This window comes from Manis pentadactyla, chromosome 3 (genome assembly GCF_030020395.1).
Source record: "Manis pentadactyla isolate mManPen7 chromosome 3, mManPen7.hap1, whole genome shotgun sequence".
NCBI classification, from domain to species: Eukaryota; Metazoa; Chordata; class Mammalia; order Pholidota; family Manidae; genus Manis; species Manis pentadactyla.
The window spans coordinates 195,564,303-195,588,202 of NC_080021.1; the positions used below are offsets into that span (position 1 = coordinate 195,564,303).

General features: G+C 36.3%; 1 protein-coding gene across 3 annotated transcripts in view; it reads left to right on the plus strand.

The window, feature by feature from the left end:
* Positions 1-23,900, plus strand: part of FKTN (fukutin) — a 48,637-nt gene that overhangs the window by 993 nt on the left and 23,744 nt on the right. Inside the window, exons 2-6 of one of the 3 annotated variants that reach the window (XM_036903300.2) lie at positions 8,326-8,385; positions 9,774-9,846; positions 11,926-12,129; positions 15,697-15,974; positions 16,571-16,703. In XM_036903300.2, coding sequence (XP_036759195.1) covers positions 11,947-12,129; positions 15,697-15,974; positions 16,571-16,703 — 594 coding nt within the window. In that variant the 5' untranslated portion in view covers positions 8,326-8,385; positions 9,774-9,846; positions 11,926-11,946. Of the gene's footprint in view, positions 1-8,325; positions 8,386-9,773; positions 9,847-11,925; positions 12,130-15,418; positions 15,531-15,696; positions 15,975-16,570; positions 16,704-23,900 lie in introns of those variants that run through there. The other 2 variants (XM_036903298.2, XM_036903301.2) reach the window with 2 other exon arrangements.

Sequence of the window (23,900 nt, forward strand, 5' to 3'; positions counted from 1 at the left end):
ACTTTGGCTGGTGGGATATTATAGACATATGCAGAGATTTCCAGTGGGCTGTTAATGATATGACTTGCTCTTTGGGCTCCCCTGACCTGCTAGGAGGAAAGCATGCCCTGGGTAGGTGCTGCCCCTCCAGCCTGACGCCTAAATGAGGTATAGGGAGCAGATCGCTGCCCAGCTGACTCACAGATCTGTGAAGGAGAAAATAAATGCTTATAAATTTTTAAGATTGGGGTAGTTCTATTTGTGCAGCATTGTTACATGGAGTTGCCAGACCTCATTTTACAGAGAAGTAAACCAAAGCTCTAAAAGAGATACTAGATAACTTACCTACCCAAATCACCCTATTTCTAACATGCAGGGCTGACAGTTGTGCCTAGCTGCATTCTTTCCAGGCTATATTATTTTAAAAATAATTGACAAGTGCTGAGGTTATCACCTATCCTTGGTATTCATTGAATGTCTTTGGTGTGACGTCTTAAACCCTTTCCTGATTATTTTCTTAGGATAAAGTCCTAGTGTGGAGTTTCTAGGTCTAATATGTACATTAAAATTTTTTTATATGTTGCAGTGTTACCTTTAGTAAGGATAAGTAGAGTGCCTGATTTACTTTACCCTTTTCAAATATGAATAATAGCAATAGTAGCAATAGTAATGGCATCCATATCAGGGAGAGATGATTTTGGCTAATAGTAGCTTAAATAAATAGGGGGTTGTTTGTCTCTTATTCCTTTAAGTTCAGAGCTTCTAAAATTCTCTTAACATTGTCCTTGTGCTACAAACAAGATTGGAAGAAGAAATAGTGCATTCTAGCAGGCTTCTACTTTTGTGACATTAGCCAACAGACTCCCAGCCATAACAGAATCTGGGAAAGAAAGGTTTTTATGATTAGCATTGTTCTTTAGCTTTTTCAGCCTCTATAATAGAGAACTGCAGAAGGGATTTGGGACTGGGTATTGGGTCAACTTACCCACTGTGTGTGTTATAGCAGTCAACCTTTTTTGGTGTGCTGATAGGGTATGCTAAGCACTTTGCATACCTTTAATACTTATAACAACAAATGGAGTAGATCCTGCTGTTCCCCTTTCCCAAAGGAAAAACTGACGTTTGGAGAGATTCATTGACTTTCCAAGGTCACACAATTATTAAATGGGGGAGATAGAATTTAAACCTGGGGAGTCTACCCCAAGAACCTTTGTTTTTTATATTTTTAGTGTTCTGATGTTCAAAAGCTGAAAGATTATCTAAACTCCATTAGAGGTAATTTCTTTGATTATTAATGGAGTTAAATATGTTTCCATTTGTTTTTTGGTTCTTTTTTATTTCTTTTTATTCATATCCACATATTTTCCTAGTGATGTCTTTTTCTGTAGCTGTTCTTTATAGTTTTAAGGATATTAAATCTTTATCATCTATATTTCAAATATTTCTTCCAGTTTATTAATTTGCCTTTTAACTTTATTTTCATGATGTTCTCCCTTAATTCATTAGTATTTAATTTCTAGGTAAAAGATGTCAAAATCTTTTTTCCTTAGGGCATCTGTTTTTTATGTCATAAGTAGCTCAAGATTGTGGAAATATTCACCTATGTTTTCATCAAATATTACTTTATGTTTAAATTTTTTTGACTAAATAGAATTTATTTTAGTATTAGGTATGAGATTTTTCCCAAATGGTTGATCAGTTGTCCCATTTTCACTTACTGAATTCCCCCATTAATTAAAAAATCCCTTCTTAATTATATGTTAAATTTCTGTGAATAACTACTGTCTTGACCCTTTCACCTGAATGCAATGTAACTTAGTTAAGAGCACAAACTCCAGCCTAGGATTAAACTTCATCTGTCCTGTATATTAGCTGTGGGGTCTTGGGTAAATTACTTAACTTCTAAAGGCCTCTTTCCTCATCTACAAAATGGGAACAATGACAGTACCACCTAGTAGACTTGTGAAACTTAAATGAAGTAATACACCTAAGGCATTTGGACAGTGCTTGTCATATAGAAGGAGATAAGTAAATATGAACTATTATTATTATCATCTTCAGTATCATAATTAAAAATAGTATTTGCTTGATGGACAGTGACTGTAATGGGGTATGTGGTGGGGACTTGATAATGGGGGGAGACTAGTAACCATAATGTTGCTCATGTTAATGATCCCAAAAAATAAATAAATAATATTTGCTTATTGAGTCCATGGCATGCAAACTGACTTAGTAATAAGTGCCTCATCATGAAACCAAATAGAATATTTTGAATAGAATAAAGCACAAAATTAAACTTAACTTTTTTATACTATTAAATTTGTAAAGTTTGCATTATCTGTACTAGAGTTCTTGTTTTTTATGTTTAGTATTAATAATAGGTGGAAATTATAACATCTAAGTTCTGAAATACCAAAGGTTATTTTTATTTTATTGAAAAATATTGAAATTATATTAAACTATTGCTAGCCATGTAATTAGGCATTTTATAAAATGGAATTTAAAAAGTTATTAATTCAAAAGCTTTTAATTAAAAGATAATATTTATTGGGCATTTTGGCACGATGATAGAAACAATGAAAAATGATTTTTTTCCCTCCATATATTTATAATTTAGGGGACAGATGCTAATGGAAGTATTGATACCTCTTTTATGTTGTTAGTATAAAGACAAAATACTATCTGTAAGGAATACAAGTAGTTTCTCTGTGCCAACAGGGAAAAAAGTCCTTTTTTAAAAATAGTAGGAGCAGTTAGACTAATAGTTGCTGAGCTACCAACTTGAAAATTTTTTTCAGTTTTGTTGAACAAAATGTTTAAACTTTTTGGCTTTTCATTAAATTTAAAGATCTCACTTATGTATAGTGTTTTTGAACTCAGACTTCAGGGAAATAGAGCTGCATCTTCAGTTTTCTAATATAATTCCTCCTGACATAGAAAGAGAACCGAGAATTTCGTAAACTTTGTTACTGATTGCATAGAAATTGCATTTCTCATTTGTTCAGTGAACAATTTTTGTGGGATATTCTTAGACAAATAAGAAAATTCACAAATAAAAGTGATTTATAGTATAATCAAATTTGATTTGTTAGCAGGATAATACAGAATAATAGCCTTGATCAGTACGAAATTATAGATCAGCATCATCAACATAAAAACTATGATTCTAGGTCATCCTTGAACTCCAAGGTGATTTAGAAACCTATAGGGTGATTGAGATTATGTGTTAGAACTAGGGCAAAGATAAAAAATTGGTATTATCTTTGATCTCAGCCCACATCTAGTAGCAGTAAATGCCTGCAGTAGTAAATATTCAGAAGGACTACAAAGCTTTTCAGGCTCTTCAGGAGAATAGCATTCCAATATCTATCAGTAGTTAGAGAAGAAGGGGTATTGGCTATCGTGGAGTTATAGGGAAGACTGGAAGAAGCAAGTTTGAGGAATGGTGAAGATCAGGAGTTTTTTGGTACTTGCTGACTTTGAGATGTCTATTTGACATCCAAGTGAAGAAGGTGAATAGATAGTTGGATATATATGCCTGGATTTGAAAGGACTGGTGTGGTTGGGAATGTAAATTGGGACTTGCAAGCATATAGATTGTATTTAAAATCATAAGAGTAGATGAGTTAAATGATTTCACTCATTTGTGGAGTATAACAACAAAGCAAAACTGAAGGAACAAAATAGCAGCAGACTCACAGACTCCAAGAAGGGACTAGTGGTTACCAAAGGGGAGGGTGGGGAGGGAGGGAGAAGGCAATTAAGGGTATTATAATTAGCACACCCAATAAAGGTAGGTCACGGGGAAGGCAGTATAGCATGGAGAAGACAAGTAGTGACTCTGTAGGAGCTAACTGCACTGATGGACAGTGACTACAATGGGGTGTGTGAAGGGGGGGACTGGATAATACGGGTGAATGTTGAAACCACAGTGTTGCTCATGTGAAACCTTCATAAGATTGTATATCAACGATACAGACCAATATCCCTGATAAACATAGATGCAAAAATACTCAACAAAATATTAGCAAACCGAATTCAAAAATACATCAAGACGATCATACACCATGACCAAGTGGGATTCATCTCAGGGATGCAAGGATGGTACAACATTCAAAAATCCATCAACATCATCCACCATATCAACAAAAAGAAGCACAAAAACCACATGATCATCTAAATAGATGCTGAGAAAACATTCGACAAAATTCAACATCCATTCATGATAAAAACTCTCAACAAAATGGGTATAGAGGGCAATTACCTTAACTTAATAATGGCTATATATGACAAATCCACAGCCAACATCATACTTAACAGCGAGAAGCTGAAAGCTTTTCCTCTAAGATCGGGAACAAGACAGGGATGCCCACTCTCCCCACTGTTATTCAATATAGTATTGGAGGTCCTAGCCATGGCAATCAGACAAAAAAAAAGAAATATAAGGCATCCAGATTGGTAAAGAAGTCAAACTGTCACTATTTGCAGATGGCATGATATTGTACATAAAAAACCCTAAAGACTCCACTCCAAAACTACTAGAACTAATATCTGAATTCAGCAAAGTTGCAGGATACAAAATTAATACACAGAAATCTGTTGCTTTTCTATACACTAATGATGAACTAGCAGAGAGAGAAATCAGGAAAACAGTTCCATTCACAATTGCCTGAAAAAGAATAAAATACCTAGGAATAAACCTAACTAAGGAAGTGAAAGACCTATAACCTGAAAACTACAAGACACTCTTAAGAGAAATTAGAGGACACTAACAAATGGAAACTCATCCCATGCTCTTGGCTAGGAAGAATTAATATTGTCAAAATGGCCATCCTGCCTAAAGCAATCTGCAGATTCAATGCAATCCCTATCAAAATACCAACAGCATTCTTCAACAAACTGAAACAAGTAGTTTTAAAACTCATATGAAACCACAAAAGACCCCGAATAGTCAAAGCAATCCTGAGAAGGAAGAATAAAGCAGGGGGGATCTTGCTTCCCAACTTCAAGCTCTACTACAAAGCCACAGTAATCAAGACAATTTGTACTGGCACAAGAACAGACCCACAGACCAGTGGAACAGAATAGAGTGTCCAGATATTAACCCAAACATATACAGTCAGTTAATATATGATAAAGGAGCCAAGAACATACAATGGGGAAATGACAGCCTCTTCAACAGCTGGTGTTGGCAAAACTGGACAGCTACATATAAGAGAATGAAACTGGATCATTGTCTAACCCCATATACAAAAGTAAATTTGGAATGGATCAAAATCAAAGACCTAAATGTCAGTCATGAAACCATTAAAACTGTTAGAAAAAAACATAGACAAAACTCTCTTAGATATAAACATGAGCAACTTCATGAGCATATCTTCCCAGGCAAGGGAAACAAAAGCAAAAATGAACAAGTGGGACCATATCAAGCTGAGAAGCTTCTGTACAGCAAAGGACACCACCAATAGAACAAAAGGCATCCTACAGTATGGGAGAATATATTCATAAATGACAGATCCGATAAAGGATTGACATCCAAAATATATAAAGAGCTCATGCACCTCAACAAACAAAAAGCAAATAATCAAATTAAAAAATGGGCACAGGAGCTGAACAGACGATTCTCCAAAGAAGAAATTCAGATGTCCAACAGACTCATGAAAAGATGCTCCACATCACTAGTCATCAGAGAAATGCAAATTAAAACCACAATGAGATACCACCTCACACCAGTAAGGATCAGCACCATCCAAAAGACAAACAGCAACAAATGTTGGCGAGGTTGTGGAGAAAGGGGAACCCTCCTACACTGCTGGTGGGAATGTAAATTAGTTCAATCATTGAGGAAAGCAGTATGGAGGTTCCTCAAAAAACTAGAAATAGAAATACCATTTGACTCAGGAATTCCACTCCTAGGAATTTACCCTAAGAATGCAGGAGCCAAGTATGAAAAAGAGACATGCACCCCTATGTTTATTGCAGCACTATTTACAATAGCCAAGAAATGGAAGCAACCTAAGTGTCCATCAGTAGATGAATGGATAAGAAGAAGTGGTACATATACACAATGGAATATTATTCAGCCATAAGAAGAAAACAACTCTTACCATTTGCAACAACATGGATGGAGCTAGAGGGTATTATGCTCAGTGAAATAAGCCAGGTGGAGAAAGACAAGTATAAATCATTTCACTCATCTGTGGAGTATAAGAACAAAGCAAAAACTGAAGGAACAAAACAGCAACAGACTCACAGAACCGAAGAATGGACTAACAGTTACCAAAGGTAAAGGGACTGGTGGATGTGGGTGGGAAGGGAGGGATAAGGGGAAAAAAGGGGCATTACGATTAGCACACATAGTGTAGAAGGGGTGGGGGGGCAGGGAGGGCAGTATAACACAGAGAAGACAAGTAGTGACTCTATAGCATCTTACTATGCTGATGGACAGTGACTATAATGGGGTATGTGGGGGGGCTTGGTGATGGGGGGAGTCTAGTAAAAATTGTAGATTAATGATACCAAAAAAAAAAGATTGTATATCAATGATACCTTAATTAAAAAAGAAGTGTGGGGGGGTGAGAACACCCAACCAAAAAAAAAAAGTAGGTGAGTTACCAAGGAAATGAACATAGAGTACAAAGAGTGGGAGAAAAATCTCATGGTCTGAGACAGTTTGGGACCCTCCTACATGTCAGGGGAGCAGGAAGATCTAGTAAATGAGACTAAGATGGAGTGGCCAGAGAGAAATATCAGGAAAACCAGAAGTATGGGGATCCTGATAGCCAAGTGAATGAAGTGTTCAGTGAAGCTGGAGGGATCCAGAATTCCTGAAAGGTTAGCTAAGACAAGGACTAATAGTTGGCCATTGGATTTAGCAATGTGGAGGTCATTGGTGATCTTGACGAATACTTGACAAAGTGAATTTCTGTCAAGCTCAAGTAAGTTAAGGAGAGGAGAGGAACTGGAGGCAATGAGGACAGACAGTCCATTAGGAGTTTTGCTTTAAAGCAGAACAGAAAATTAGTAGTTGGGAAAAGAGGAATCAAGAACATTTTTTTGTCTTGTTTTATTTATTTGTTTTAAGATAGGAGAAATAATATCATGTTTTTATATGCAGATGGGAATGATTTGGCAGAGAAAACAAACAGCTCAGAAATTCAGTCTTATTTATTAATGTAGGGCTATAGTGAGCAACAAGTGGTAATAGTATAGAACTTCCCATCTCTTTTCACGGATAAAGATTACAAAGCTACATCTTTGTTGTGTTTCTCAAATATCCCTTGGTATTAAAATGTTACTGTCTAAGTTACAGAGTTTGTGAGGAGAGACCAGTTCTGACTCTATTTTAACTAATTACGCAATGTATCTCTCCTGCTTATTCTCCCTCCTTCCCTCCAATTAACAAACCATTATTAAGTATTTACTAATTACAAAGCACTAGGCTAGACCCTGCTGATACAGAGTGGACTTGGTCTGCAGAGATACAGTGGACTTGGTCCCTGCCCTTGAGTTTGCAATTTAGTGGGGAGATGACTTTCCTAATTTAGGAACTTGGAACATTTCATTTTTAGGGTGAAGCTATTCTTCAGCATCCTCCCATCTGTATCTTCTAGGTGAAGAACACATTCAAGACATAAACTTCTTTGGTTCTCCTTGTTTCTAGACCATCAGATATTCCTTCTCCTGTTTCTCCCAAAGTAGTTTGGGGCTTATCAGATGAAAACTGATCATGCTTCCTTCTGATTCTCTAGACCTGGATATTTTAAAAAATAGTGTTTAAAAACTAACTCAGCATTTGAAGTTATAATGTTTACTAGGAAAAGTGTGGGCACTGGAGCTCTCTGTAAATCAGAGGTAATGTCTACTTTGCAGGATTGTTATGGGAAATAGATGAGAAATAATTCATATATCAGTGTGTCAAACACAGTACACTTAGGAGCTGCTCAATAAATATACCTTATCACTTTGTCATGGTCTACAAACACTAACCCAGTATGTGGAGAGAAATTGAAGTTAGGGATATGGAGCTAAATGGATAAACCCTAATTCCAAAGAGGTAACAAAGAGTTTACTATTCATTGATAGAAATTAATTTGTTCAGAGATGTTAGTCACACATACCTTTTAATAAGTTAATTAACTTACAGCAGTCTCTGTTTTCTCTCTTGGGTAGTTGTATTGTGAATTGTAGAATTCTTAGCTCATAACTGTATGAAAATAGGTATTTGGATAATACTTTCTAATGATTATGAGCCAATTATATAGTTTGAATCTGATACCTATTCAAAATATATTCTTGCAAGTTGGACTTTGAATTTACTAAAATGTTATTTTGTTATCTTCCTAGAATGGAGCTGGTTTATCAAAAGCCAAAGGAAGCCGAATTGGATTTGATAGCACACAGTGGGTATGTACCATAAGAAATTCTTCATTTACAATGTTCATTTGGTTTGTTCATTTATATACTCACGTATACTTACATAAGTATTTGTTGAATGATGACAATGACAATAGCTACCTTGGTGGGGAGTGGGAGTAGGTGGTGGAGGGAAAGGGGCAGGTCCTTATGCTAAGTGCTTTACATCAGTATCTCATTTAGTTTTTATAGCAACTTAAAGAATTCAATACATATTGTTACCCTCAATTCACTTAGACAGATTAAGGCTAGTTGACTAATAAGTGTCTGAGTTCAAATTCTAACTGTTTGCCTCCACAATCCTTATTCACTGAGGTATGGTACCTCCCCAAATGAATAAAGATGTGAATCAGGAGAAAACAATGATGAGGGATAAAAGTCTATTCAACATGTTTCCTTTTCAAGATAAGGAAAACTGCAATATATACAATATATCCCTGTTTTGGTTTACAAACTGTAGAGCCTGTACATTTATGAAATGTATTTTCTTAACTTTTGTCTAACCGGATTTAGAATGAAATACAATGCTAGGTTACTAATAAAAAAATTACATTTAACCTGTTAGTATGCATTTTGGATATGACCAGATATTTCTTGTGTATATATTTCAATCTTTGGCCTCCTTTAAGCAAAGACACAAAAGTCTTTAGATTAGAAGTGGGTTTTCAAATCACCAAGCAGCAATAAAGTATTGATAATTTTAGGTCATTGCTGATACCACTTGGATTTGAATGACTATTTAAAAGGTAAAGTCTGGGATTTCCTGTATCAGATTCCTCAACTATCAAGTCTGGAAGTATCCATGTGAACTTTTAATTAATTAAAAATAGCAGATTTTGCTCTGTGAATTTAGATAGTCTGAGGGGGAAGGGAAGCCCTGTCTTTTTCACTCAGAGAATGACCACTGTGGTGGGAGAAAATAACTGATTTTTTTAAAAGGGGTTTACTTCCAAGATAAATGAGCAAAAAATTATGGAGTTGCTTACTACATTCAGTGATCTGCTTTTTGTGATGGTATTAAAAATCATTCTTTATAATAGTTACAGAATCAAGAGGGAAGGAAAAAATACTTAAAATACTTCTGTTCTAATATTTGAGAAGGCGTGAAAGGTGAAATCTGAACAATAAGTGTGATACTGAGCCCTGAGAAAATTCTAGAATGAGTTACTAAACTTGACAGCACTTAGAAAAGAAAATGATGATTGCTAGGAACTAGCCTTTAACTAAGAACAAGTCCTACCAAGCCCTTTTAAGTGAAGAGGCTATTATAGTCTTAGCATATCCTGTTTTCAACAAGACATTTTCTTTCTTATAAACAAAATGAATTACTGGAAGCCAGATGGTAATAGTCATGTTGACTTAGAATTAATTTGATTTAGAGTCAATTGGACATCTGTTTCCAAGGAGCATTGATGATTACATTGGTAACAACCTGGAAGGCATATTTAGAAGGTGAGTTATAGAATCTCTCTTTGATCCTGCCCTAATTTGTATTTATATTAATAATCATAGTGAAGCCATAAATGTGTTCATCCTGTTTGTATTTAACACTAATCTGAAAGAGATTCATTCAGCAAACATTTATTAAGCACCTTATATGTACTAGTTGTCTGTCAGCTCATCTTCCAAAATCATCTTTCTCTTTTATTCTCCTGGTGTAAAAGCACAAAAAGCAATAACCATAAAATAAAAAAATTTGATAAATTAGGCTATCAAAATTTTAAATGTCTACTCATCAAAAGACAGTATTTAAAGAGTAAATAGATTTGCCACAGACTAGAAAATATTAACAAACATGTATCTGACCAAAGACTGGTATCAAGGATAAATAAAGAACTCTTACCACTCAATAGTAGATGTTTTTCATACTCTATCAAATTGAGAAGGGGCTATTCCTGGTTTGCTGAGAGGTTTTAATCATGAATAGGTATTGTATTTTATCAAATACTTTTTCTGACTTGAAGCTATCAGAGTTTTTTCTATTTATTCTGTTGATATGGTGAATTTTGTTGATTAATTTTCAAATGCTAAACTAACCTTTCATTCCTGAGATAAAGCATACTTGGTGATGATATTTACTTTTATTTTTAATCTTTTTTTTTTTTAATTATTGGAATTGGTTTTCTAGTGTATTGCCAAGTGTTGTTGCATCTGTGTTCATGAAGGATGGTGGTCTGTAATCTTCTTTTATAATGTCTTTGTCAGGTTTAACTATTAGTATTACACGGGTCTGTTAAAATGAGTTAGGAAGGATTCCCTCCTGCTCAGTTTCCTGAAAGAGTTTTTGTAAAATTGGTATTATTTCTTCCTTAAATCTTTGCTAGATTGACCAGTGAACCATCTGGGTCTGGAGTTTTTTCTTGATTGATGGCAGGTTTTTTATGTATATATAAAATTCCATTTTGTTATTAGGTATAGGGCCATTCAGATTTCCTGTTTCATCTTGTAGTAGTTTTGTTAATTGCATTTTTAAAGAAATTTATTTGTTTCACCTACGTTATTGAATTTTTTGGCATAAAATTGTTTATTCTACCTTTTTATTTAGCTGTCTCTCCCACTAAGAAGTAATAAACTCCTAGAGTAGAGATTATTGTATTCAGAAATTATTGCATAATACTCTATACTAAAAGCAAAGGATAAGAGATTGATTCCTAGCTTTATCTCATTTTTTTCTATCTTTATAATTCTTGATACCCTCATCTATTTATTCTCTTGTACATGTTTTTGTAAGATCCTTCAGATTTTGTGAATTAGGATTTATCCTTACTTCCATGAAGTGCCTTTTTTTGTGGACATACATCACTTTGCAATCGTTATGGTTTTCATTAAAGTAGACTTTTAAGCAATAATGTATACCAGTTATTTTATTTATTTTTGCTATGCTTAGGTATTATTAAATTTTGCCTAGTAAAATTATATTTTAAAATATTAAAACTTTATTTAGAAAATCAAACAATATATGGGGATGGTCAAGCAGCTGATACACTTAGTGTGAGTCTTTGCTTAGAGAGATTATTAAGCAGTATTATGGATATGAAGAAAAATGACACATACAACTGAATTTTCGTTTTGAAAAGGTTGTCATGACTGGTTTTTAAAAACTAACAGATCTGGTATTTCCTCTCCCATGTTTGCTTGAAAAGATTTAGCTAATACCAAGGGAGTAATTTGAAATTCAAGTTTTCATCTCAGAGGTCACTTCCTCTATGAAGACTTTGTTGACCTTTTGATATACAGTTAATTAGTAGCTTACTGTTCTCTACTTTATAATATGTTGCATATATTTTTACTATAGCATATTTTATATTCTATGGTAAATATTTGTTCATCTGCCTCAGCAGATTGTACTTCTTGAGAGTAGAGAACCATTTTTTATTTATTTGTTTCTTGTCTATTGTTTTAGCACAGTAACAAGCATGGTATCTGTTGAGCAAACAATCTATTCTTATAAAATTAATGAATAAAAACATAACAAGATAGATTGTTGAATTTGTTTGGAAGAACTAAGGAGATTCTTTTCCTTTCAAACAGCATGCAGTTAAAAAGTTTATTATGCTGACATCCAGCCAAAATGTACCAGTGTTCCTTATTGATCCTTTGATTCTGGAATTGATTAATAAAGACTTTGAACAAATCAAAAATACTTCTCATGGCTCCACTGCAGAATGCAAGTTTCTCTGTGTTCCCAGAGACTTTACTGTATTTGCATTACAGTATCACCTGTGGAAGAATGAGGTAAGATGGTTTGCTTTCAGATAATGGAATGTGTGTTTTGCAAAAAAATGTATGGGTAAACCACCTTAAAATGTAGAACATTTTTAAAAATTCTTAAAGCTTTTTGTAAATTGCATCAGGAGTATTTTCAGCCATCAGTAATGACACAGTTAATAATGGCTTAAGCAAATAGGGGATATATTTTTCTTATATAACAAGAGGTTAAAAGGTTGGTGGCTGTTGATACTAGTTCAGCTGCCCATTAAATGTCGGGACTTGCATCACCTAAGTTCATGTCTCCCATCATCACAAGATAGCTGTCACAGTTCCAAGGTATCAGATCCAGATTCAAGGCAAGAAGAAAAAGGATGGTGACACTGTCTATCCGTGAAGGAAAATTTTACTCAGAAGCTTCTGGTAAATTTCTTATAGCTCAATGTCTAGAACCATATTCATATGTCTCCTTATTGTGAAGGAGGCTAAAAAGATAGGTATTTAGCATTTCCATCAGTGTAGGCAGGCAAGTCGGAAAGGATTTGGTGATGAATTTTCAGTATGTGCTATGTAAGGTATACATAAAGGTGGTATCCCTAATCTATAGTGTTACTCTTTCCACTTTGTAAATGCACAGTAATTGTTTGATACGTAAGTATAGTGCTTCTTAGGTGTATCCAAAAATTCAAACTTATATTTCCATCCTGCTTAATGGTTACAAAAGGTCAGACAGTAGTTTAAAAAAAAGATCTCAATGAAACATGCCAAAAATTTGCTTACTTCTTTGCTTGGAATACCTCCAAGTTCCCAATTTCACTGTTTTTCATTCTGAGGAGTTGTTTAAGTAAGAATAAGAAAATTAGTGTCAGATTAAATGAACCCTACTAGTTAGTTAGTCAGACACCCATGATAGATGTGCACTAGCTTGGCCGTGGGATCGGTTTGTGTTGTGTTACTCCTGGTATGTGGGGCTCACACTCTGGGTGATGATGTGCTCTGGGAAATCAATGTGAGTTTTTGCTCCCTGCTGCATTTTGTTTTTCTAAGTCCCTTCTTTGTGGGTGTTTATTTTTTTATGGTTATTTGCAATACAAGTTTTTTTACAGTGTTTGTTGATCTTTCTCTGCTCATATTTAAGAATGAGACACTGAAAACCAATCAGAATCTTTTTGTTATGGTCAGGCCTCTTTAACTGATAGGCTTCACTATAGGCTTAAATTTGAAATTATGCAGAACACAGGATAGATTTTCATATATTGGACTGTAAGAGGTCTAGTGTTCTTGGCCTGGACTTCTAAATGCCAGTTGTGTCTTCTTCAATCATTATGATAACCAAAAATATCCTCACAAATTTCTAAAATGTCTCAGATACAATACCACTTGCCTTGTGAACCAATATTCAGAAGGAAGAAAATATTCCACAATTGTTGAAACAGATAGACCTGAGTCAGTGGAAGAAGCACAAGGTCAGCAATCCCCAGAATAAGCACACAGGTTCACATTTACTCTAGTGGACATATGACATCATACAGAACCCTTGGACGGTCCTCCCTAAACCTTCGCCCATGGCCACTGGGGATAGATCTGTGCGGTACAGCCTTGACCTAGGCCTTTTCTCTGTTTATCAAAGCAACTCCTTTGTTCTTGACTTCTCTCTCATGGTTACAAGAAGGCAAGCTGTGTCCTAGTTCCCCCCTTTTGTGTCTCAGTCTTTCTCTCCTCCCACAACCCAAGGTCTGGTTCCTCTTCAAGGTCTTTCTTTCATCCTCTGTGAGAGGCTCTCCTCTGAATTGGCCACTGTCACCCTCGATCAATACTTTGAACCTTTTAGGTATGTCTTTTTCCTCTTAAGAAAGAAAAAGGAAAAGAGGAATCCTACAGTGGGTAATTCTAATAGAAGGAGAATCAAGGTAAAATTGTATTAGCAACGGTAAGTTACATGAGTTACTGTGTAAAAAACATCCTGAAATCACAGTAATTCAGCATAAGAAAAGAGTAATTGTCATTACACAAAATCCAGTGTGGATATTCCTGGATGATTTTCCTCTGAGCGGTGACTGAGGGATACAGGCTGTTTCATTTGTGTAACTTTTACATCTTGGAGCTCTTTGCTTCCCTACACACAGATAAGAGGGAAAGCATGGAAGATCTTAAGGGTTGTGGAAGGCCAGGCCTGGAAGTGGTATACAGTACTTATATCCACATTCCTTAATCAAAACACAATTTAGCTTTATATCCAGAAAAGAGAAGACAGTTGTTATCAGTACTAGTAAGCATTCTGTGCCAGAATTATCACTTTCTCTTGTTTAACAGTATAAACACCACCAAATGTCTGTTGAGCACCTTCTGGGTACTAGTCACTGTTGATTCCTGTGGTGAGGAATTTGCAGTCAGTCTATTAATGGAGTTTAGCAAACAAACAAACAAAAATCAGTATAGTCAATACTATAATAGAGGTCTCTGTGTGTTAGGAGAGCATAGAGGAGGATACAGCCAATCCACATGACAACATTCATAGGCAGTAAGTTATGTGAATAAAGTGTTCTTGCTTTTTGATGTGATTAAAAATGATGTGAATAAAGTGTGAGTCCTTCTGCTTTTAAGACAAACTTACAGACACAACTCTATCATTTAATAATTTTATTATCTGATATGACCACCTTGTTTTCCTTACATGTAGACTAGGTGTAATAATATCTTCCTTACTGTCCTCATGTAGTTTCTGTGGACATCAGAGAAGATAATGAATGAAATTAGCTTTGTACACATTATATAAACCAGAGAGGTAGTGTTACAGAGTGGGAAGAACCTTTGGTTTGGTTAAATAAGACCTAAATGCTGGCAGTGACTTTGCCTCTTGTTAATATTGTTCCTTAGACTTCTGTCAGACTGTTTCTTTATAATATGTGTGCTACTTCTTTTGTAAGGTAGATGTCATTTGTAAATGCAGTAATGTTTATGAAAGTTCCTTGGAAATTGTAAATTCCTATTCAAATGTAAGGAATACTGTTTAATCATCTATAGCATTAGTTGTTGAGATTAGGACTAAACATCTATCATGTAGATTAATCTTGTTATATGAGATTTTTACTATAATGATGTTGGAAAATGCACTTTGTTTTGTAGTATATCTCAGTCTGTTTTCTACTGATTTGCATTATGATGCCTTCTGTTTTAGAAATAGTTTAAGGTGTTGGAATATAAACTGAGATGAAAGCCTTACTCTTTTGAAGCACTTTTGAAGATAAATGCTGTTAGAGTTAAATTGAAAATTACAAGTTTAACTGCTGTCCTTATATTCACATATACTTTACAGATACTAACCAGAGAACACTAAGATGAGCATTGTCGTTCCAACGAAGACATTTGTATTACCTTCCATAACGAGAGTCTTGAACATCTTCCAAGCTACACAGTGTCTCTTTTTGGTACTTTATGTTTCCATCACTACCTTGCCCTCATTTAAAAATCTTCAGGCAGAGAACAGATTAGCACAAAAAGAAGTATGGCTTAATTCAGTTTAAAAATCACTTCAAGTGATTTCCTACTGGTACTTGGTTTTAATATTTAAGATTGATGTTTCTTTCATTTTAGGAAGGCTGGCTTCGGGTAGCTGAAAACATGGGATTTCAGTGCCTGAAGATCGAGAGCAAAGATCCCCGGCTAGACGGGATAGACTCACTTTCTGGAACTGAAATCCCCCTGCACTATATCTGCAGATTGGCTAGTCATGCCATCCACGTGGTGGTCTTTCATGAGAGGAGTGGCAACTACCTCTGGCATGGTCACCTACGACTCAAAGGGCACATGGACAGGAAGTTTGTTCCTTTTCGAAAGCTACAATTTGGTCATTATCCTGGAGCCTTTGACAGGTAAATTTAGGGTCTAGAGGGGAAATGTGAAACCTGTATTGTCCAGTCATGAATGCTTACTCTTTTTTTCTCCATTTACCAATTAATATGTAATTCACATAAATCATATTTGATGTAAATCTTCAACAGGAAGAAACTCATGCACATGTGTGCCAGAAAGATGTGCTTAATGTCTCAAAACAAAATGTTATCAGTTCATACAATGAAGCATTGCAGAGCAAGGAACTAGTGTTCTGTGTAACAACATAGATGAATCCTACAGTTGAGTGACAGAAACAAGGCATAAAACAATACAAATCTTATGATCATACTTATAAAAAGTTATGTTCATGGATGAAAACTTACATAATAAAAGTGGGCAAAATATGCAAACTTCTAGTTCTAAGACAAGTAAGTCCTGGGGATGTAAGGTACACCTGGTGACTACAGTTAGCACTGCTGTGCATATTTGAAAGTTGCTAGGAGAGTAGATCTTAAAAAATGATATCAGAGACATGAAGAAAATACGCTTGATGTTTATTTATGTTGTATATTTTGAAGAGGGTGCCAGTATCCTGGGTTAAATCCTTATAATAAATCTTAACTTTTGTTTTCAGGCCAGAGTTACAACAAATTACTGTTGATGGACTAGAAGTTCTCATTCCAAAAGATACGATGCACTTTCTAGAAGAAATACCACACTCTAGGTTTATTGAGTGTAGGTATAAAGAAGCTCGAGCATTCTTTCAGGTTAGAGATAACCAAATACTGTGCTTTTTAAATGAAGGAAGTGTATGTATTTTTAATCCTAGGGGGTAAGTAAAAAAGAGGCTTAGGGAAAATAGGTAACAAAACATCTTTTCAATTCATCTGTTTTCTTCTAGATTGTTTTGTTTTAATTTTGTAAAAAATAGATTAGATGTTAGTCTTAAGAAACTATGCCTTCCCTAGTTGAATGGCTTGATGTTTATGGAGACCTTGTTTTATTTGGACAGACTTTAATAGGTATAGTGGTGGCCTTTGCTTTCAGTTAGGATAGCCCATAAACTTTGTGAAAAATGGTGTGTTCTGTCCTTGAAGCAATCCAACTAAGATGAAGCCACTGTAGAAGATAAAGATAGACCATGTGGATTTAGAAAAGATTTCATGGAAAATACAGGTTTTCTCAGAGGGTTGGCACTGAATATGAATTTATTGTGTTTGTGAAGGTTTTTGAAAGTAAATACTACACAAAGATCAAGCGCTTTTTGAACTTTATTCTGCTGTTCTTGTTTTCAATTCAGTAAATATTTATTGAAAGCCTGTTTCCCAGGAACTCTGCTGACCCTGGGGATATAAAGGTGATTTTGAAAGGCATGAAAGTTCATCTGTAAGAGATTACATGAAACAGATACAGTAACAGCAGATTTACAGTGGGGTTTTGGTACTCTTATCCTTCTACTTGCCCTTTATTTTCTGGGATTCCCTTCCAAGAAAGCTGTAGACCCAGGGACAAGAGCTGAGTGGAAATAATGAAGTACCAGCTGTATCATCACTGGCTAAGTGCCAAACACCCACAGATGCAAGGGTTTTCTGGTGTGCTGTGCTGGTACCCAGGACCTATGCCTGACATCCCAAGTGGACCTTCCTAGCCTTATTTCCTGAAGTCTATCATGTGAAGCTGTAAGATATACCCAGTCGGCCTCATGGATGAGAAGCTGGAAAACCGGGTATGGATGAGCCTTCTGTAGTAGGCAGGAGCTGCCCGTCACATTCCCACCACATGGTAACACGAAGCAGGAGAGATGCTGTATGGAGTTTGAACATGCCCACTCACTCCTCTTGCCTTCAGGGAATTTGTTCCTGTCTCCCCCGCCTCCCCACCCCTTCACAGCAGTTATCACAGTGAATTGTGAATATCTCTCTTGTCCCCCTACTAGATTATGTGAACTTACTGATGGCAGGCATCTTCTTTTATTCACCTCTGTGACCCCAGCATCTAGCACAGCACTTGACACAAATAAAACATCTTAATATTGTGGAAAAATGCTTGGAAAAGGTGCATCCAAATCAAATGATTTTTTAAGGACACTTGCTAGGACAATCCCACTACCTAGCAAGCATTTGCCCAGAGTCCCTTTGTTGATCTTTGTGAGAAGGCACTTTAAAATGTAAAATGTCTAAAAATATTAAGAAATCATGAGGATAGTGTCAGACTTTTTAATTCCATATTTTCATTCTTGCTTTGAAACTTTAAGGGCAAGCTCTCAATCAGCATTTGAGTAAAGATTGTGAATGAGAGATGCTCAGAGGGCTTATCAACTTATCATAGTCTCATAGTTTTGGTGTATATAAAGTATCATCACATAGCAAAACTTTAATCTTGACTGAAAGTTTTTATTCGTAACAGGATCAGGTAGAACTTTGTGTTCATTCTTCATCATGTTATGTGTGTCTTTCTCTTGCAGCAAGATACACTTTAGATTCCTATTTTTTCTCTTCTGGTGGTACATTGGTATTACTGATATAGAGTGCCTAGTGGGATTGATAATCATTTTTATCTTTATTCTCTTAAATGTTTCATTTTTAATCACTTCTTACATTAGAATCATTAAAAATACCAAGAGGGTCAGTTTTCAAATTAAAGTGAACTTACATAACTTTGAACACTTGATGGCGCCAAATAGCCTTAAATGCAGTGCTGGGTGTGAGGCAATGAACTAAGCTTAGAGATCTCATAAAGTAGCCTTCTTTCTTTTTTAATAATAATTTTTGAAACATTTTCATACTTTCAGAGAAGTTACAGGTACAATACAAATAAATTTTTTCCTGAACCATATGGAAATAAGTTGATGACCGAATACCCATAACCTTAACTAAGTATTTTCTAAAAACAATAACATTGTCCTATATGTCTTAATACACAAATCAGAAAGTTAACACATAGACTATTACCGTTTAATCCCCATTCAGTTTTTGCTAATTGCCCCAGTAATGGTCTTTGTAATATAAGGATTTAATTTAGAATCACATGTTGTATTTAATTTTCCTGTTTGTGTAGTCTCCTTCAGTCTAGAACAGTTTTAGTCTTCTTAAAAATCTTTTATTACTTTGACAGTTTTGAATAGTACAGGCCAGATATTTTTTAAATTGTCTCTTATTTGGGGTTTGTCTGGTTTTTCTTCATGTTAGATTCAGGTTATATACCTTTAGTAGGAAGAACACAGAAGAGATGCTGTGTGTGCTTCTCATTGTCTCCTAGCAGGTATTGCATGATTTTGATTTGTCCCATTGTTGGTGTTCACATTGATCACTGGATTAAAGTGCTAACTTCATCCCTGTGAAGTTTCTCTTTTTCCCTTCGTAATTAATAGACATTTGGCATGACAGTACTTTAAAACTATGTAAATATAATCAATATCCTCATCAAACTTTCAATTTATTTATGAACTCATGGTTTGCAATTTTATTCAATGGGGTATAGTCTATTTTTTTTTCATTATTTATTTCGATCCTCAGATTCTTATTTGGCCAGTGGGAATGGAATCCCTTCATGATGGCTTCTGTGTATTTTTGACATGTCTCCATCAGTTTTTGAGCACTTTCTTGCTCTTTGGCAAAAAATGTTCTAGGTTCATCTTGTAATTTCCCGCCACAACTCTAGAATCAGCCATTTCTCTGAGTCCTGCTTCCTATTAGAAGCCAAGATCTGGATGCCAAGTGTGCTCCTTGCTTTTGGGGTTTTGTGGCAGACAGGCCCTCTCACAGTGCGTGTGTGTGCATTTCTTTCTTTTCAATTGCTTGCTGTTTATTCTTTTTTAAATTGAACTCTAGTTGATATGCAATCTTATATTGGTTTCAAGTATACAACACAGTGGTTCAGCAGTTACCCATATTATTAAATCCTCACCCCCTCTAGTGTAGTTATTACCAGTTAACATAGAAAGATGTGACAGAATCAGTAGCTATATCTTCCATGCTGTACTGCCATCCCCATCCCCAACTTATATTATGACTGAGAATTTTTGTGCTCCCTTTCCCCCCTCCCATTCCCCCACCTACCTACTCCAACCTCTGTCCCATGATAACCACCAGTCACTTATTAGTGTCTGTGAGTCTACTGCTATTTTGTTCTGTTTCTGTTTTTAGATTTCACATATAAGTGAATTCATATGGTATTTGTTTTTCTCCCAGCTGGCTTATTTCACTGAGCATAATACCCTCTAGGTCCATCCGTGTTGTCACAAATGGCACAATTTCTTTCTTTTTTATAGCTGGATAATATTCTGTTGTGTATATGTGCCACATCTTTTTCATTCATCTGTTGATGGACACTTAGGTTGCTTCCATATTGTGGCTATTGTAAATAGTGCTGTGGTAAACATATGAATGCGTATGTCTTTTTGAATCTGGAATCTTGTTTTTTTTCCGGTAAATTCCTAGAAGTGGAATTACTGGGTTTTTCTATTTTTAGTTTTTTTAGGAACCTCCATTCTGCTTTTCACAGTGGGTGCACCAATTTACCTTCCTACCAATAGTGTAAGAGGGTTCCTGCATTTATTTCTGTATCCATCTAGCTATCAAGATCTATGAATTCACATTGATATCTCTAGTCCAATTAAGTTGTAAGTTTCATTTAAACAGCATAGGGTTCATTTTCATATCTGAGACTCCCTAAACAATGAGGAACCTGACTCCCATTATCCTTAATATACTTACTTATTTGTTCAATGTCCCGTCATTGAAGCTGCCCCCTCTTCCACGTGGATGCCTCCCTTACTCTCTGCATGGGTGTTGCTGTCCCCCAGTGGGCTGCCCCCGTATGTACACGTACTTCTTACCCTGCTTGGGCTCCAACCCCACACTGGACACACTCTCATGTGGATGCCTTCATCACCTGCTCAGGCTGACACCCATACCAGGCCACCCATGTGCATTTTCCTGTTCTGCTTTGTCTAATGGTTCTAGCATTGAATGGCTCATGAAGGGGAGGGGAGGAGAAGGGGAGTGCTCTTCTCCCTCACTTTATTGCCTTTTTTTTTCCCCAGAAGTTTTCAGATTAACTGTTAAAAGGTCTGTAGCTCTGGGAGTAAGGGTGTTCCCTGCCTGGGGCAAGTTCCGTGTGAATCCAGTGAAGCTGAAGGAAGGCAAGGGAAAGGGGAGGTTCTGAGAAAGGGGTTTATTGCTCACAGCTCACTTGGGTTCACTAGCCAGCCTTTGCTCCATCCTCTCCTACAGCCATGGCGCATGCACTGTTTCTCTCTGGTCCCTGCTAGCTAAACCAGCTCTGTCTCTTGCAGTCAGAACTCCATAGGCAGGTCCCTTGTGACTGATGGGCATGAGACCAATTAGGTACCAGGAACAGAGGAGAGGAGAGAATGGCTGTTTTCTCTCCACCCTTAGACCTGTATCTACTGGACACTCTGTTATGGTAAACATCTGTTGGTGTGTAAATGGACTAAGGTGAGGTGAGAAATTCTGGAAATTGTGGGTGAAAACTTCTATTTACCCAACAAAGTCACATTCCTGAGATAGGTTGAAACTGTAATTCAGTTTACTGTTGTGGGAGGCAAATGACTCCAGTTTGGGCTTTTTGTTCCTTTTTTGAACAGTATAAGAACTCAAGTCCAAATGTGTATGTTTAAGTCCTACTCAACTACCACCTCCTCAAGGAGGTCTACCCTGATAAGCCTGGGTGAAGCAGCTCTTCCCATCTACAACCCATATTCTTGCTTCTCTTCATTGCACTTTTTTTGTTTGTTTGTTTATTTTTTATTTTGGTTTCATTAATCTACATGAGGAACGTTATGTTTACTAGGGTCCCCCCATCACCAAGTTCTTCCCACATACCCCATTACAGTCACTGTCCATCAGCTTAGTAAGATGCTGTAGAATCACTACTTGTCTTCTCTGTGTTGTACAGCCCTCCCCGTGCCCGCCCCCACATTATACATGCTAATCATAATGCCCCCTTTCTCCTCCCACCCCTTATCCCTCCCTTCCCACCCATCCTCCCCAGTCCCTTTCCCTTTGGTAACTGTTAGTCCATTCTTGGGTTCTGTGATTCTGCTGCTGTTTTGTTCCTTCAGTTTTCCTTTGTTCTTATACTCCACATGTGAGTGAAATCATTTGGTACTTGTCTTTCTCTGCCTGGCTTATTTCACTGAGCATAATACCCTCTAGCTCCATCCATGTTGTTGCAAATGGTAGGATTTGTTTTCTTTTTATGGCTGAATAATACTTCATTGTGTATATGGACCACATCTTCTTTATCCATTCATCTACTGATGGACACTTAGGTTGCTTCCATTTCTTGGGTATTGTTAACAGTGCTGCAATAAACATAGGGGTGCATCTGTCTTTTTCAAACTGGGCTGCTGCATTCTTAGGGTAAATTCCTAGGAGTAGGATTCCTTGGTCAAATGGTATTTTTATTTTTAGTTTTTTGAGGAACCTCCATACTGCTTTCCACAATGATTGAACTAATCTACATTCCCACCAGCAGTGTAGGAGGGTTCCCCTTTCTTCACAACATCGCCAACATTTGTTGTTGTTTGTCTTTTGGATGGTGGCGATCCTTACTGGTGTGAGGTGATATCTCATTGTGGTTTTAATTTGCATTTCTCTGATAATTAGCGATGTGGAGCATCTTTTCATGTGTCTGTTGGCCATCTGAATTTCTTCTTTGGAGAATTGTCTGTTCAGCTCCTCTGCCCATTTTTTAATTTGATTATTTGCTTTTTGTTTGTTGAGGTGCATGAGCTCTTTATATATTTTGGATGTCAACCCTTTATCAGACCTGTCATTTATGAATATATTCTCCCATACTATAGGATGCCTTTTTGTTCTATTGGTGGTGTCCTTTGCTGTACAGAAGCTTCTCAGCTTGTTATAGTCCCACTTGTTCATTTTTGCTTTTGTTTCCCTTGCCCAGGGAGATATGTTCATGAAAAAGTTGCTCATGTTTATGTCCAAGGAGTTTTGCCTATGTTTTTTTCTAAGAGTTTTATGGTTTCATGACTTACATTCAGGTCATTGATCCATTTCAAATTTACTTTTGTGTATGGGGTTAGACAGTGATCCAGTTTCATTCTCTTACATGTAGCTATCCAGTTTTGCCAACACCATCTGTTGAAGAGCCTGTCATTTCCCCATTGTATATCCATGGCTCCTTTATCGTATATTAATTGACCATTATATGTTTGGGTTAATATCTGGACTCTCTGTTCTGTTCCACTGGTCTATGGGTCTGTTCTTGTGCCAGTACCAAATTGTCTTTATTACTGTGGCTTTGTGGTAGAGCTTGAATTTGGGAAGCGAGATCCCCCCTGCTTTATTCTTCCTTCTCAGGATTGCTTTGACTATTCGGGGTCTTTTGTAGTTCCATATGAATTTTAACACTATTTGTTCCAGTTCATTGAAGAATGCTGTTGGTATTTTGATAGGGATTGCATTGAATCTGCAGATTGCTTTAGGCAGGATGGCCATTTTGACAATATTAATTCTTCCTAGCCAAGAGCGTGGGATGAGTTTCCATTTGCTAGTGTCCTGTTTAATTTCTCTTAGGAGTGTCTTGTAGTTTTCAGGGTATAGGTCTTTCACTTTATTGCCTTTTAATTATTTTCTCAATTTACCAAGAAGTTTAGAATCAGGACAATATACATTTTCCAGAACTTGATTTTGTTTCAGTGACAGCCATCAGAAGATAATTAATGAGCTCCAGCATGTTGAATTCCAGAGAAAAATCAGAGAACAGTGTGCATATGTCTGGTACTTGGCCTGACAAAATCTAGATAGCTGTATTCCTGTCCTCCTTCTTCCACTAATTTGCTCTGAGACCTTTGGCAAATTTTTGAGCCTTAGGTTCCTCATCTATAAAATGTGTAGGTACCTTCTATCATATTACTATTAATTTATATTTTGGGGGAAGGTTTGGGGAAAGGTTGCCTGAACAGGAGAGAGTAAATG